The sequence below is a fragment of the Cinclus cinclus genome, chromosome 33 (genome assembly GCF_963662255.1).
Source record: "Cinclus cinclus chromosome 33, bCinCin1.1, whole genome shotgun sequence".
NCBI lineage: Eukaryota > Metazoa > Chordata > Aves > Passeriformes > Cinclidae > Cinclus > Cinclus cinclus.
Window position 1 is genome coordinate 1,838,637 of NC_085078.1, and position 14,415 is coordinate 1,853,051.

The 14,415-nt window shown below is 52.4% G+C and overlaps 1 protein-coding gene across 1 annotated transcript; it reads left to right on the forward strand.

The window, feature by feature from the left end:
* Nucleotides 1-1,418: 1,418 nt before the first annotated feature.
* Nucleotides 1,419-13,938, forward strand: LOC134055587 (serine/threonine-protein kinase pim-2-like). The gene is made up of 12 exons (XM_062511992.1): nucleotides 1,419-1,532; nucleotides 6,920-6,980; nucleotides 7,372-7,571; nucleotides 7,675-7,745; nucleotides 9,783-10,082; nucleotides 10,167-10,509; nucleotides 10,626-10,676; nucleotides 10,850-11,216; nucleotides 11,860-12,039; nucleotides 12,300-12,397; nucleotides 13,415-13,548; nucleotides 13,884-13,938. The coding sequence occupies exons 1-12, from the start codon at nucleotides 1,419-1,421 to the stop codon at nucleotides 13,936-13,938; spliced, it is 1,974 nt and encodes a 657-aa protein (XP_062367976.1).
* Nucleotides 13,939-14,415: the final 477 nt, after the last annotated feature.

The following is a 14,415-nucleotide window of genomic DNA, read 5'->3' on the forward strand; positions in this document are numbered from 1 at the left end:
CCAGCCTGGGCTGATGTGGATTCCTCTGCACGCAGCTCAGCGAAGGTCCCCTTGGCCGCCTTCACTGTGCCACAGACAAGTGTCAGACACGGTTCCAGAGCCCTGCCCAGAGCTGCCAGGAGGAGTTGATTAAAACAAGAACACAAAAAAGTCCAACAAAAGAATCCCCCCAAACCAAACCAATCCATACAAACAAACAAATCCAACAACCAAAACAAAACCAAAAGCCACTGGAGAAGGAGATCACCTCCCCAACAGACCTGTTCCATCCTTCAGTTGGTACACCTGCACACACACAGGACCCGAGAGTTCAAAAAAAAGTGGATTCCTTGAGTACATTTGCAGGAAAAGCAGGTGAAAGACAGGCTCACAGTTAGGACTCTTCTCAGCGGAGCCAAAAAGGCCCCTTTGGCAACCGCAGGGATCTTGGAAATGGCAAGTGCCACACCCTCAGCACATGGGGGAGAAAAGGGCTCTGTGGTGCCCGCCATGGCATGTAAACCCTGCTCCCTGGGCACTTGACACTTAGGATTCTTACAGAGCAATCCAGTAGGGCCTTCTAGGTATCGAGCCCCAGGCTTTGTGAGCCCAGGCAGAGGCAGGCAGGACGCAAAGCTGGCAGCAAAGGAAGGGGCCAGCGAGGTGGGGCAGCCGGGGGTTGACGACAGCCTGCAGGGACAGAGGCACAGGGCATGGACACCGTAGGACAGCCTGGGCTGCAGAGGGCACAGGGATGGGCAGCAGCTGAAAGGCCCTGCCAGAGCCACCTCCTGAAGCACTTTGGCCATGGCTGCTGGCCCTGGGCCCTTGGCCAGCAGGGGACAAGTGAGCCTTGCTGTGCTGAGGTTTGCTCAGCATCAGAGACACCTTTCCCTTGTTTGTCTGCACCTGTCATCGCTTCCACCAGTGTTCTGCTCTAACTGGAACCTGGGGACACTTTCTCCGATGTGTCCCTCAGTGGCACCCATTACAGCTTCTAGAATCTTTGGACTTTAAATATCACTTTGAGTTCTTGACAAGATTTTTGAGCACACTCTCAGGGACTGAGTCTGATATAAACAACATCAAAGCCCTGAGAGGGTCATTAAAGTCATTCAGCTGTGTCTGTGCTGCTGAGCTGGGCTGGGCTGGGCTCCTGGCTCAGAGGGTGATCCTGCCAATCAAGAAGATCTACAAAATGACATTTCTACTGAGGAGCAGCTCCTGTGTGCAGCCCAGCAGGGCTGGGGCACTGCCTGCGGCCACCCCGGCTACAGCACAGGGGCACAGAGAGCTTCAATCTGTCAGGGCTGGGAAGATGCTCAGAGGTGACTGGGGCGGAATCACTCCCAGCCTTTGACACAGGAAGCCTCTGGCTGCAGGACAATGCAGCTGCAGCTCCTGGAGTCATCTCCTAAAGCTGGAACATTTCACGGACGATGCATTCTCTAAGTACAACTCAGAGTATCTCTGGTACAGACGATGACAAGCTGGGAGCTTGTCACGATCTGCCAGTACAGGCGGGGATCATGATGGTTCGTTTTGATCTCGAGGTACAAAAGACACAGCAGGGGACAACAGTATGCTTCAGAATACTCACAGCAGAGCACTTTTATTTGGTGCTAAGCACACAGTTATGTGCTATAGATGGCAGAGTTTTTAAGGAAACAAAGTCAAGAGATAGAGAGAAAGAGGGGAAAAGAGGGGAAGGGAAATAGCTACCTAGGGATGAGACACCATCCTTGTGGTCATAGACGGGTGTGCTCGGGGCCTTCTGCCAATGGACGGGTCTTCCCTCTGTGGGGAGATCTCAAGGGGCTTCTTCAAGGAGTCACCTTCTTAAAGTCTTTCCTCAAAGCGAATGGCTTCTGGCCATGAGGTAGGGATTTTTACGGACCACTGTGTCTCCAGAGAAGCAGGCACCCACATGTCTGGGCCGGCACTTATGACGGCACAGCACAGCACGGCACAGTGCACCTGTGACAGCCACCTGCCACGCGTCTACCTCGGCCGGGTCAGAGCTCCTGCTCAAAGCCGACCAGGTCAGGAGCACGTGGGGTACACGGGCATCTTCTTGCGACGGTCATGAGGAAAATGAGGGAACCTTTGGACCGTCTCTTACGCCACCCCGTGACTCACAATCTTTGTCGAGAGAGCTCCTTTGTAGTGTTGTTGCTGCGGTGTCTTCAGTTGCGAAGTGTAGAAGAATGGCTTAGAGAGAAAGGCCATATTCCCATGCGAGAACTAGCTGACAGGGCTTTGGGAAAATACTGACACAGTGGGTATTTTGAAGGACAGCTTTTCCTTGAGCAATAGATATGGAACCACGTTTGCAATAACAGGATACTTCCGTTAAGATAGTATGCAGAACCTCCGCAGCTAAAGGATCACAAGAATGAGGAACTGGGTGGGACTGACCTTTGCTGCGGTAGCCAGTGATGAGCTTGCTTTTGCACTATGTATGAGCTTAATTATTGATGATGTAAATGTAACTAAGAGCATGCAATAAATTGTGACTTGCTGATCATTCACACTGAGTGCTGCATTTCTCCCGCCAACTCCGACAGCGAAGTCTTCAGGACTCATCCAGGTTGGTAGCATATTCCGAAAAACGGGGACAGAAAGTCAGCCAAAGAAAAAAGTAGGAAAGGGAAAGGGAAAGGGAAAGGGAAAGGGAAAGGGAAAGAACAAGTTCAATCTTTCAAAGTAATTTCAATTTAAGTAAGTATTTTCAATTTAAAACACAAGTAAAATTATTAATCAGTAATTTCAATTTGAAACACTAATTTAAGTAATTTCAATTTAAAACACAAGTAAAATAATTAATAAGTAAATTGAACACAATTTAAAATAATGAATAAGCAATTTCAGTACAAAACACAAGTAAGATAATTAAAAAACAAGTCAATACCAGTACATCATTTCAACACAATTTAAAATAATTAAGAAGTATTTTAAGTAGATAATTAATAAAATAAAATAATTTCTAGGTAATTGGAGTTTGAAAACACAAGTCGTCAATATAACATTTTAAATACTCATGTGTTTTTCATCTTGCATCAATAACCTTGGGGACGTCATCAGTGACTGACTTGTGTATATTCATTATGGATGTCAAGTGTGTTAACTGCTTCATCATTCTCCAATTCATGTTGTACAGGATTGCTGATATAAGCAAAACCAATCAAAACCAAAATCAAAAGGACAGTGATGGGATGACACAATTTGTTCAGGACACCTGTGACAGTAGGTGACCACCCAAAGAGGGTATCCCACCACTTGAGTTCAGCATCTTTCTTTACTCTTTCCAAAACATGATGTAGTTCCTTTACATGGTGATGAAGAGTTATCAGAGTTTTGGTCTGTTTTTCTTAATCCTTTCCAAAATTTCAATTAAATCCTGGGGAAGCAGCAATTGCTTTACCAGAGCGAGGTTCATTCCAACGGGAGTAGGCAATAAATGGTGGATTCATGTGTAATTGGACTGCAAAAGGTGGCAAGACGTAACTGGGACTACATAAGGAAATCACATCCTACAATTCTAGTAAAGTTACAAATGCAAACATTCGAATGATTTTTAGTATGCACTACCAAATTTTCTATGATAACAGGTTGCCAGCAGTTCTTAAGCATACACAACCATTGCCTATATAAATCAGCACCGTTTCAGGAATCTCGCTTGGAAGTATTTCAAAGTTACAAACATTTGGCTCTGTGTCCAAACAAATATCTTGAGCTCTAATTGCGTTACTTTCACAGATAAACCCTTGTTGTTCCCGGACAGTACAAGTTTCCAAATTCACAGTTTCCCACTTCTCACCAATTTGACGGGCCCATTCTCTATGCTTAAAAGGATAGAGAATAGCTCCATCACGATTCAGCCCGAATGCAATGATGGCGAATATGGAATGCACTGAAGCATTATGTATCATCAGCACAAAGGCTCTGGCTGTGTTTGTGCTGGGGTCATAGCTAAAATGTACCAAGTTCCACCAGGATTGGAATTCTCCTTCAAAGTCAGTGGCACTATCCCAAATTCTTTGCCGAATTTCAGTAGGAAAAGTGCCTTCCTCGCCTTCTCTGATAATTGAGGCAGCAACAAACCGCACCCACAGCTGAGCCTGGATACAGCTGAGACCTAAAGAGATGTTATTTTGTGCAGCACCGAGTTCATCAGTTATCGGTTTGCGGTCATTTGCATTTACCTTTTCCCAATTTGCCAAAATGTTTGATAGGAACCATTGTTGGGTTCCCAAAGCTGTCAAAGATGACTGCAGTGGTTGCTGTAATTTGGTGACATCTCCAGATGTAGTAGCCAATTTATTCCTCAGTACTTCTGAATCAATGCTACTGAAAATTCCCAATCCTGCTCCCACAACGCCCATTATGTCTCTTGTCATTCGTTTGTTAAAAGGGTTCAGGATAAGCGGTGGTGGAGTAGTAGGTGTCACAATAGTCACATCAAATTCCCCCCAGTATTTTGTATTGTTTTTACCACACATGATTTTATGGGAAAACTGTACAGCAATGAAATGGAGCCAACAATTCTGATTTTAAATTTTACAAAGTACAACACGGCCGTGAGGTCTTGTGCCATAACTGTGTACAAGTTTGATGAGGGATTCAGCAATGAATTTATGTGTTATTGTAACCATGAAGCTTTGTCATTTCAATCTTGTTGGTTTAGTTCAAGTAAAATTATACCAACAGTCAGTAAGTATCAGCAGTGTTATCATGGGTTATCTGGTTCTTCATGTCCCTCGGTGCTCTTCTGTGAAAAGTAAACGCAACAGAGTCTGCCATGAAGAGGCAGGAAATTAAAATGATGAAACTATCTAGCATGTGTGAAGCTACCCACCGCATGGCAAAATTCTCTTACCTTGCGATAGTTCAAATTTCTTGCCACCTCTCTCTTTTGCCATACTGGAATTCGGTTAACTTCCCAATCATTTTGCTGCCAAAAAGGAAGCCACTCTGTACATCCCTGAAACACAGCATAAGAGTCAGTGTAGATGCAAACAAGAGAGGTATTGTGTACCTCACACTGGAAAACACTCCAGGCAGCCATCAGTTCCCCAACGTGAGCACTGCCTTCTCCCTCAGTAATGATTCATTCATCAGAAGTGTGGAGGGCTACTGCTCTGTGTTTCCACACCTTTCCCTCTGGTTTGGCAGAAGCATCAGTGAACCAAGAATTTGCTGATTGTTCAGAGGAGAAAGGAGGGGCTACTTTAATTGCCGAGGCAGCTTTGTCTTGGCTGCTCCCCAAGCTCTCAGTTTCTTGTATAGCCCAATGTTTTATAGCAACTTCTGTTATTGAGAAGATGTTACAATAATGTTCAATCTGGGCATACCACTTCCTAGCTGAGGATCTATGGGCCACCGCGTCAGGCAGGGGAGCCCCAGTAGTGACCACTACGATCACTTTGAAAGGACCTCTTAATGTAATTGGTCGTTGCCCTACAATTTTCTCCACTTCTATGAGAGCTAAGCTAACCGCAAACAGTCATTTAACCCAGATAGCGTATCTTTATTCAGCATCTTGAAAGCCACGGAAATACAAACAAATAACAGGCCTTGTAGGACCATCAGGGCCTTGTTGCCATATGTGAACCGACAACCCCGAGATGGGGAATCCCCACTCTATCTGGAAAGGGTCTGTGGGGTGAACAGGGCCCAGGGCTTGATGAGCTGTTGCTTCAAAAATCAGCACTTGCAGTGCTTCCTCCTGAGAAAGAGTCCAATCCCATTTCACCCCTTCCCTCAGCAAGTCATAAAGAGGCCTGGCAATTATTGAAAAGTCTGGAATGTGCTTTCTCCAGAACACTAATAATGTCCACATTTTATGGCTCTTGGCAGGACAACGCGAAGGTGAACCTGGTGTCTGCTGAGAAGGGGTTGTATAGGGAGAAAAGGGAATGGGGCCCCCAGAGTGGGTGGAACCATTTTTGGTACATTGCTCTGCTTCTTTCAGTGAGTCCAGAAGTTCTAAAGTTTTAGTGTGTTCCTCTCTTAGAGCACTTTCTAACAACTGTTTCTCATTTTGCAACAAAGAGCACTCATGTTTTCAACAAAGATACTTGTTCCTTTCTTCATTTAGTTGTTCTGGCAAAATTTGAACTCATTTTTGTAGAGAATTTATAATTGTAGTCTCCTCATTTGTTTGCTTGAAGTGATTTTCTAGAGCTGCCCTAAGACAGGCTCCCAAAACAGAACAGAGTACAGTTTTATTTTTGTACAGTTTGAATTTTGACTCCCTTTGCAGAGAACATATTCCATCAATCACATTTTCTAAATTATACCAATTATTTGGTGCCCACTCTTCTCCTCCCTGAGAGGGTCTGGCACTATATATAGCTAATAGAGCAAACAATGCAGCTTTATTTGTTGCACTGCAATTTTCACTCATTTTATGAAGGGGCAAGTAAAAACCACTGCAGGGAGGTATATCACTTAAGTTACACACACGCGCACACACAGACACACACACACACACACACACACACACACACAACTTTTCTCTGTGTTCCCTTTCACTTCCCTGTGTGGGTGAAGAGACCGAAGCTGCTTGGGAGGCACTAGCTTCAGTACAAATCTCTGGTTGTCTCTTTGCTACACCAAGCAGTCAAAAAAAACACAATAAAAAAACCAACAAAACAGTCCTGTCTTCCACACCAAGAGATCCTAGAGTGAAATTCTACAGACAGAGCCCTCAAACAAGTGTGGGGGTGCTCTCCACCTAGGCCTGTGCAGTTTGCAGGAAATCTGAACTTGCCCCCCTTGCTTTCTGGACAAGCTCACTCCTTTTGAGGTGACCAGCTAGGTGCGGCTGGAGCAAGATGTCCTTCCCCTATTACAGACTACACACAACCTTGCAGCCCTTCTGTCTGTCATAATCCAGTCCGTGATGCCAATTTAATGTCACGATCCGCCAATCCAGGCGGGGATCGTGATGCTTTGTTTTGATCTTGAGGTGCAAGACACAGAGCGGGGGGACAGCAGTATGCTTCAATATAGCACTTTATTTGATGCTAACAATTCAGTTGTGCGACAGAGGGGAGAGTTTAAGGAAACAAAAGGGGAAAAGAGGGGAAGGGAAATAGCTACCAAGGGATGGGACGGAGTCCTCGTGGTCTTCGGCCAATAGACGTGTCTTCCTTACGTGGGGAGATCTCAAGAGGCTTCTCCAAAGAGTCACCGTTTTACAGTCTTTTCTCAAAGTGAGCGATGTCTGGCCAAGAGGTGGGGAGATTTATGGACCGTTGTGTGCTCACAGAAGCAGGTGCCAATCTGACTGGGCTATTGTGGCCTCGAAGAGCAGTGCACCATGACGGCACAGCACAGCACAGCTGCAAACAGTTATTTGGTAAACCTCTACCTCGGCCAGGCCAGAACTGTTCAAAGGCAACCAGGCCAGAAAACTCCTGTCTGGAGCGAGTGGGGTTCACCGGGGTCTTCTTGTGATGGTCGTGAGGCAAATGAGGGAAACTTCGGACCGTCTCTTCCAGATGACAGGAGATGAATTCCCAGAAGTGGCTTTAACGGCCATCTATGGGGTTGGGAGCACTTTGGAGTCTGGGGATGCTTTTGGGGTGAGCCAAATGGGTGCTGCAGGGGCACTTAGAGATCCTGGGAGGTCTGGGGGACACATACGTGACATGTGGTGGGTGGACACTGGGGTTCTGTGAAGCCCAGGGCATGACGGGCGTTGTTGTCCCAGCTCCAACGGGGCTCAACTGGGCCGTGGGGCATGACGGGAGCCACAGGCAAAAACAGAAAAGATGGCGCCGACACCAGGCACCACCCCCAAAGTGCCAAGACCCAGCACTGATTGGTTGTGTGCAGTGATGGGCGGGAGTCTTGGCAAATGGGAGGCACCAGAGGCAGGAGCCCACTCCATCCCCAGTACAGCCCCGTACAAACCCAGTGCCCCTCCAGGTCATCCCAGTACACCCCAGTCCCACCCAATACACCTGGCTTAGTTCCCAGTCCATTCCAGTTCCTCCCCGTATTATCCACAGTAGGCGTCAGTGTCCCCCAGCCATCCCCACAGTGCGCCCTGTGTCCCTAGTTTGTCCCAGTACTTCCAAGTATCAATCCCAGTATGTCCCAGTAGTTTTCAGTGCAACCCCACAGTCCATCCCAGTCCACCCAGATTCCCCCTCAGCATTCCCCATGTTCCCACGTTGACCCACTCCTCCCCAGTATCACTCCCAGTATGTCCCAGCGTTTCCCACAGTGCTCCCAGTGTTCCCCAGTATGTCCCAGTTCTCCCAAATGTTTCCAAGGAAACCTGAACTTCTCACGGTTGCCATGGCACACAAACCCAGCCGTGGGATCAGTGCAGTGTCCATGGCCCTGTACAGCCCCTGGCAGTGGCCCAGTGCAGGATGCGATGATGATCCACCCGCAGAGCTGGCCCAGGGCAGGCTCTGCAGTGCTTTTGGTGGCACCTTGGGCAGGCACACTCCTGAGGACTATGTCTGTTTGCAGTGGAGAAAATTAGGAGTTTTAGATTGTTTAAAAAAATTAAAAAGGGAAAACATTTCTTTGCCTGAGCGCAGCCAGTTCTCCAAGCAAAGCAGGTTCCAGATGAGGGAGGACAGACGGGATGGGGCTGGGCAAAGTGGAGCAAGGTTGTCCACACTGGGTCAGACCTCAAGGCACAGCTTCTCTGAGCAGGCCAGACCTGCCGAGGAGAGACCCTGGATCAATATCAACCACACAATGCTCTAATCACCTCTGCTCTAAAATCAGCAGTAATAAAATACACCCTTTAAAACTCCAATGGATATTTCTCCATAACTGCAGCAGAAAACCTTCCTCATGGACTGCACCAGACCAGAGGGAAATCAAGGCAGAGCCGTGGTTTGTCAGGACTTGCTTGATCTCCGTGAGCCCCGTGGTGCATTTGGTGCTGACTCCTTGAACCTCAGGGCCTAGGAGGACATTGCACAAACCCTTCGAGGAGTCCAATTCAGAAGAACCTTTCAGCTGCTGCCCATGCCTGTGCCTTGGGCTGGCCCAGACTCCTTCTGGGGGATGTGTTGCACCTCAGCCCTGCTCTGGGAGAGAAATTCCTTCTCCTTGTTTCCAGTCTGGGCCTCCACAGCTGCCCTTGGTATTAATTGTTTCTTTCTCTGGATATTCTCTGTCAAAAGAGCCATCATCTCTGAAACTGCCCATCAATCCCTCCCAGGGCTCTCCTCTGCTGTCCTCAGTCTCCAGCCCACTGAGTACAGAACTCCTTTCTCCACTCCTTTGACCACTATCAAATGGTCATGTGCTTGAGGCCATGGGCACCTGGACAAGAAGGACAGTTCTTTTCCATAGAAAGGAATGTAGGGAGCCCCAGTGTTTCAAAGGCAGGGAAGAGTCGGCCCTCAGGAAGCCAAGGTAACCTACATAGTCCTGGCAGCTTTTGTCTGGGAGCTATCCTTGTATATATCCAGAATTTCAGAGGCAGTATCCCAATCTTGGCCGTCAAGGACTGTGCTTGAACGATGTTTTATTCTCCATGGAAAGAAAAGGCTCAGGGGCTGCCCCCGGGGTGCGCGGGGCTTGGCACAGGGCTGAGAAGGCAACGGAAAAACGGAAAAACGGAAAAACGGCCATGGGGACAAACGGCCCCAGGGCTTCAGTTGCAGTTGCAGCAGCAGCAGCAGCAGCAGCAGCAGCAGCGGCAGCAGAAGCAGCAGCAGCGAATCAAGCGACTTTGTCGACCCTCTGGATCTCCTCTCCCTCTCCCGCAGTCCCACAGCCTCTCTCAGTCTCCGTTTCCCGGTGTCTCCCTCCTCTCCCAGTCTCCCTCTCCCCGTTCCGAGCCGGCTCATGCCCCCAGCCCGCCCTCGGCCCCGAGCGGGGCTTCCCCGTCCCCGTCCCCGTCCCCGTCCCCGGCCGTCCTGCCGCGGTCTCTCCTCAGCCCGGCTCTGGCTGTACTGGCAGTGGCGCTGCTGGGCGGGGATCAGTGCCTGGTGCGGTATCGCCTCCCTTTGGCTCCGCCTGCCCCGGCCCCGGCCCCGGCCCCGGCCCCGGCCCCGGCCCCGGCCCCGGCCCCGGCCCCGGCCCCGGCCCCGGCCGCAACGTGGGCTCCGACCTCGGCCTCAACGCGGGGTCCGGCCCCGACCCCGGGCCCGGCCGCAGCCCCAGCCCCAACGTGGATCCCGGTCCCGGTCCCGGTCCCGGCGCCGGCTGCTCCCGGAGCCCGCAGAGCGCACACAGGGCGCGGCCGCTCCCGCCGCCTCCGTTGGGGCTTCCCCGGCCCGAGCTCCGCCGCTCGGCAGCGCGGCCGCTGGCCCCGAGCCGCCGCTGTCGCGTTCCAAAGAGCGAACGCCAGGGGCTGCCCGGCCCGGGACGGCTGAGGGGCGCTCGGGGCCCGTGTCTGGCCCCGGGCCGAGCGCTGACAGCCGCGTCTCGCCGGCAGGGAAGGTGGAGCACGGCATTAAGGAGCGCTACCAGCTCGGTTCGCTGCTGGGGCGCGGCGGCTTCGGCAGCGTCTGGGCGGCGACGCGGCTCTCGGACGGCGCCCCGGTGAGTGGAGGGGCCGGCGGCGGGCGGAGGAGGAGGAGGCTGAGGAGGGGTCGGGGAAGGATGGGGCTCGGCAGGGCGGGCGGCGAGCTAAGCCCTCTGCTCCCCTTGGCTTGCAGGTGGCCATCAAAAGGGTGCCACGGAACCGCGTCCGACACTGGGGTGAGCTGGTGAGTGAGCGGGGGTCAGCGGGAGAAGCCGGGGCGTGCGGGGTGGGCATGAGCCGAGGCCCAGCAGGGTGGACAGCGCGTGTGGGGCCAGCAGAGCATCCCGGGCTGGGTGAGGGCTTCCCGAGCCCTGGCACGGCATCAGCCCCGCTGACGGCATCGTGGTCCTCCTGCAGCCCGACGGCACCAGCGCACCAATGGAGATCGTGCTCCTGGACAAGGTGTCCACTGGCTTCCCTGGTGTTGTCCAGCTGCTGGAGTGGCTTGAGCTCCCCAGCGACATCCTGATGGTGCTGGAGCGCCCGGAGCGGTGTCAGGACCTCCGTCATTTCATTCGGGCACGGGGGTTCCTGTCCGAGGAGGTGGCGCGGCAGCTGTTCCGCCAGGTGCTGGAGGCCGTGCAGCACTGCACCAGCTGCGGAGTCCTGCACAGGGATGTCAAACCGGAGAACATCCTCGTTGACCTGGCCAGCGGGCAGGCAAAACTGATTGATTTTGGCTGTGGCACCTACCTGCAGGACACAGCCTACACTCACTTTGCAGGTGAGCCCACACAGCGCCGTCTTCCCGCTCCCAGCATCTCCTGGCCCAACAGCTCAGGGCCCAGCCTGGCTGTGGGAGCGTGGACTCTCCTTTTTGCTGCCAGTCATGGCACTGAATCTTCAGCTGAGTTGCTTTCCACTGGGGGCGGCTGGGGGGACAGCTTCCAGCCCTGCTGGCAGCCTTTGCCAGCCGCTGTGCCCAGGACTGGGGCTGGGGCAGCCAGCCTGACAAAAACACCCATGGGTGGGGGTAGTAGGGGAGCAGGGGAGGGGCAGAACCTGCGCACCCGCTGTTTTGGTGTGCAGGTGAGAAAGGGCTTGCACTACTGTGCTCGCCTTGTTTGCCTTGGCCTCATAATTGTTTTTTGGGGCAATGCAGGCAGGGAGGATGGAGACATGGATTTCCCCACCACTGAGTGGGTTTTTCCTTGTCATGCTCAGGCCTTGCTAGGGCTTCTGCTGCCCTCTTGCAGCACCAGTGGCTTCTTTTCCAAGCCCAAGTTTGTACACACGTCCCAGGTGCTGGCCAGAGGCAAGGGGTCACACCATGTGCCATTGGTGCAGCCCTAGCATGGCCAAGGATTCTGGGGCCAGGCTCTGGGAGCAGCAGCATTCCCCTGATGAACTCCATCTCTGTCCCATAGGAACACGGTCCTACAGCCCCCCGGAATGGACCCGCTTTGGCTGGTACTATGGCAAGCCAGCTACCATCTGGTCCCTGGGCATCCTGCTGCACCAGATGGTCTGTGGGAAGCACCCTTTCAGGAGGGGCCGGAACATCAGCTGGAACCATCAGCTCTCACTGCCACAACGGCTCTCTCAAGGTGAATCCTCATCTCTGGGCACGGGGGGAATGGGAGGCAGTGCTGGGAGACAGCAGTGGGCTCGTGAGCATCCCGCTCTGGCAGCTGCTGAGCACGTGGCACAGGTCCTGCTCTCCTGCTCTCCTCCAAAACAAAGAACTGATGGGAGGCTTTAGGCCCAGCTCTGAGCACACGCAGCATGGCTTGGGCATGGGAATAATGGGGCAAAGCAGACTGCAGCCTCCTCCAAGTGACCGGTGGTTTCTGCTTTCTCTCTCCAGACTGCCAAGATCTGATCAAAAGGTGTTTATCCATGCTCGACATAGAAAGGCCCTCATTAGAAGACCTGCTTTGTGACCCTTGGATGCAGCAAATTCACCTGACGTAGAAGAAGGGAGAGAGCCACAGGCGCACTTTGATGCAGGGCTCTGGTAAGTTCCAGCTCCACACAGGCCTTGGCAATCAGAAGCAAAGAAGCCCAGACTGTTTTGTCCTGCCTGTGCCACTGCACCCAGGTCATCAGATGGGAACACCCAGCCCTTGGGCTGGAGCTGAGCTGCTCTCTGCCCAGCACTGGTGGCCACCATCTGAGCTGGTTTGGCTTGTCCTGGTTCACTGACAGCTGGGGCCCTGGGCAGAACACTGAGAGCCTGGTCTCCCCCCCAGGGAAGGAGAAGGAGCCCCTGGAGAAGCTGTAGCAGGTGGGGCTGCTGCTGCTGGGGACAGCGAGGATGACATCAAGGATGACAACCTCTTCCTCCACCTGGCCACTGGCAAGCTGAAGATGACAGACTTGGATTCTGGCACCTTCTTCAAAGCCAGGCTCCACACAGCAAATTTACAGATGAGTCCAGACCCAGGGGGATGCTCCCAGATTTGGGCATTGCACAGCCTGCCCCGGAAACAAAGGTTCCCCCTTTGCTGGGGAGGATAAAATTGATTCTTCTGTCGTCTGCCAAGCTGCCTTTTGGCAGGACTGGGGGATGGGCTGGGGTGGGTACGAAATGGGAGTTGGCTCCTGGCCCTGCCAACAGCCCCCAGCACCCACCGTGCCCCAGCTGGGGCTGGGGCAGCCAGCTTGACACAAACAAAGCCCCGTGGTGGGAGCAGAGGTGGGGCTCCAGAATTGTGCTTGGCTGCTTTGCTTTGCAGGCAAGGAAGGGCTTGGGCTGCTCCACTGCCCTTGCTTGCTTTGGGATCACCATAACTTTTGCGGCAGCGCAGGGGGAAAGGGAGAAAGCACGGGCTTCTCTCAGCCATGGGTGGCTTTTTCCCTGGCATGTAGGGTTGGGCCTTCCTCAAGCCCTTGATAGAGATAAGATTTTTTACCATTTCTCTTTTCCCCCCCTTTGCACTGTAACCTATTTTCATTATTTTGTTGTTTGTTTCTCTAAAGGAAGTGTTCCAGGTGGGGTCCAGTGTGGATCAGGAGGTGCTTGGGACCAGCTGCAGTGTGGACGGGCCGTGCGCTTGGAGAAGGCTGAGGACATCGTTTGGGACCAGCTTTTCTGCCAGCAGCGATGGCATGAGGTGAGTCCCCGTCTTCTTTGCATGGTGGGATAAGAGCTTTTGGGAAATGGCAGCAAACACCGGAGCATCCTGCTGTGGCAGCTGCTGAGGAGGAGGATGTGCCATGGCTGGCTGCAGGCTGGGCACATGTCCTGCCCTCCTGCTCTGCTGCCCAATGAGGGGCAGCAATGATGGGCAGCTTTGGGCACTGCTCTGGGCATGGCCAGCGTGGCCTGGGCACCGTGGGAGCTGGGACAAGGGTGAGCCTTCAGGAGCCTTCAGCTGACGGGCAATTTCTGGTTTCTCTCCTTGCAGCCGGGCCCTGTGGATGCTGAGGCTGCTCTGGGCTCTGCCAGGGCTCTGCTGCAGCTCAGCACCGGGCCCGAATCAGCTAAAGGAGAAATGGTGTGACCTGCAGCAGAGACTTGCTTGAGCATTTTGGCAACGCAGCTCAAGTTTGCAGAGTGTACACCTCCAAGGGAAAACAAAGTAAACCTGTTCAATACCTTCTGAAATGAAATCAATCTGGAACGACCCCAAATGACATTTTCAGCTTGCACAAGCTGTAGCTCAGCCCTCCTCTGAACAGTTCTCTCCCCCACCTGCCTTTTACTTCACAACTGCTCCCTCCTTTCCCCCACTGAGTTCCCAGCCCATCACAGTCTCCATCACGTTGTTGCCTTCCTTGATGCCCCTCACCACGAGGAACACTGATCCCCAGGCTTAGGATCTCATGCTGTCACTGGCTGAAGAGCAGCAATGTCTCAGAGGTCCAGTGAGATTTTAGTGTCATTCAGAGCTGCTCTCCAGCCCTCAGTTCTCCTCACTGCTGAGTTCCCACTCCCTTTTCCTCGTCCTTCCAGCAGGATGAACTCTGTGAATCCCCCT

What these genes read in the sequence shown, in the direction of transcription:
- LOC134055587 (XM_062511992.1), top strand. Translation starts at nt 1,419, where the DNA reads ATGCATTCTCTAAGTACAACTCAGAGTATCTCTGGTACAGACGATGAC. An exon ending in AGTCTGGGGATGCTTTTGGG is followed by an intron (nt 7,572 to 7,674) that starts GTGAGCCAAATG and finishes TGTGAAGCCCAG; the next exon opens with GGCATGACGGGCGTTGTTGT. An exon ending in GGGCATGACGGGAGCCACAG is followed by an intron (nt 7,746 to 9,782) that starts GCAAAAACAGAA and finishes CTCCTCTCCCAG; the next exon opens with TCTCCCTCTCCCCGTTCCGA.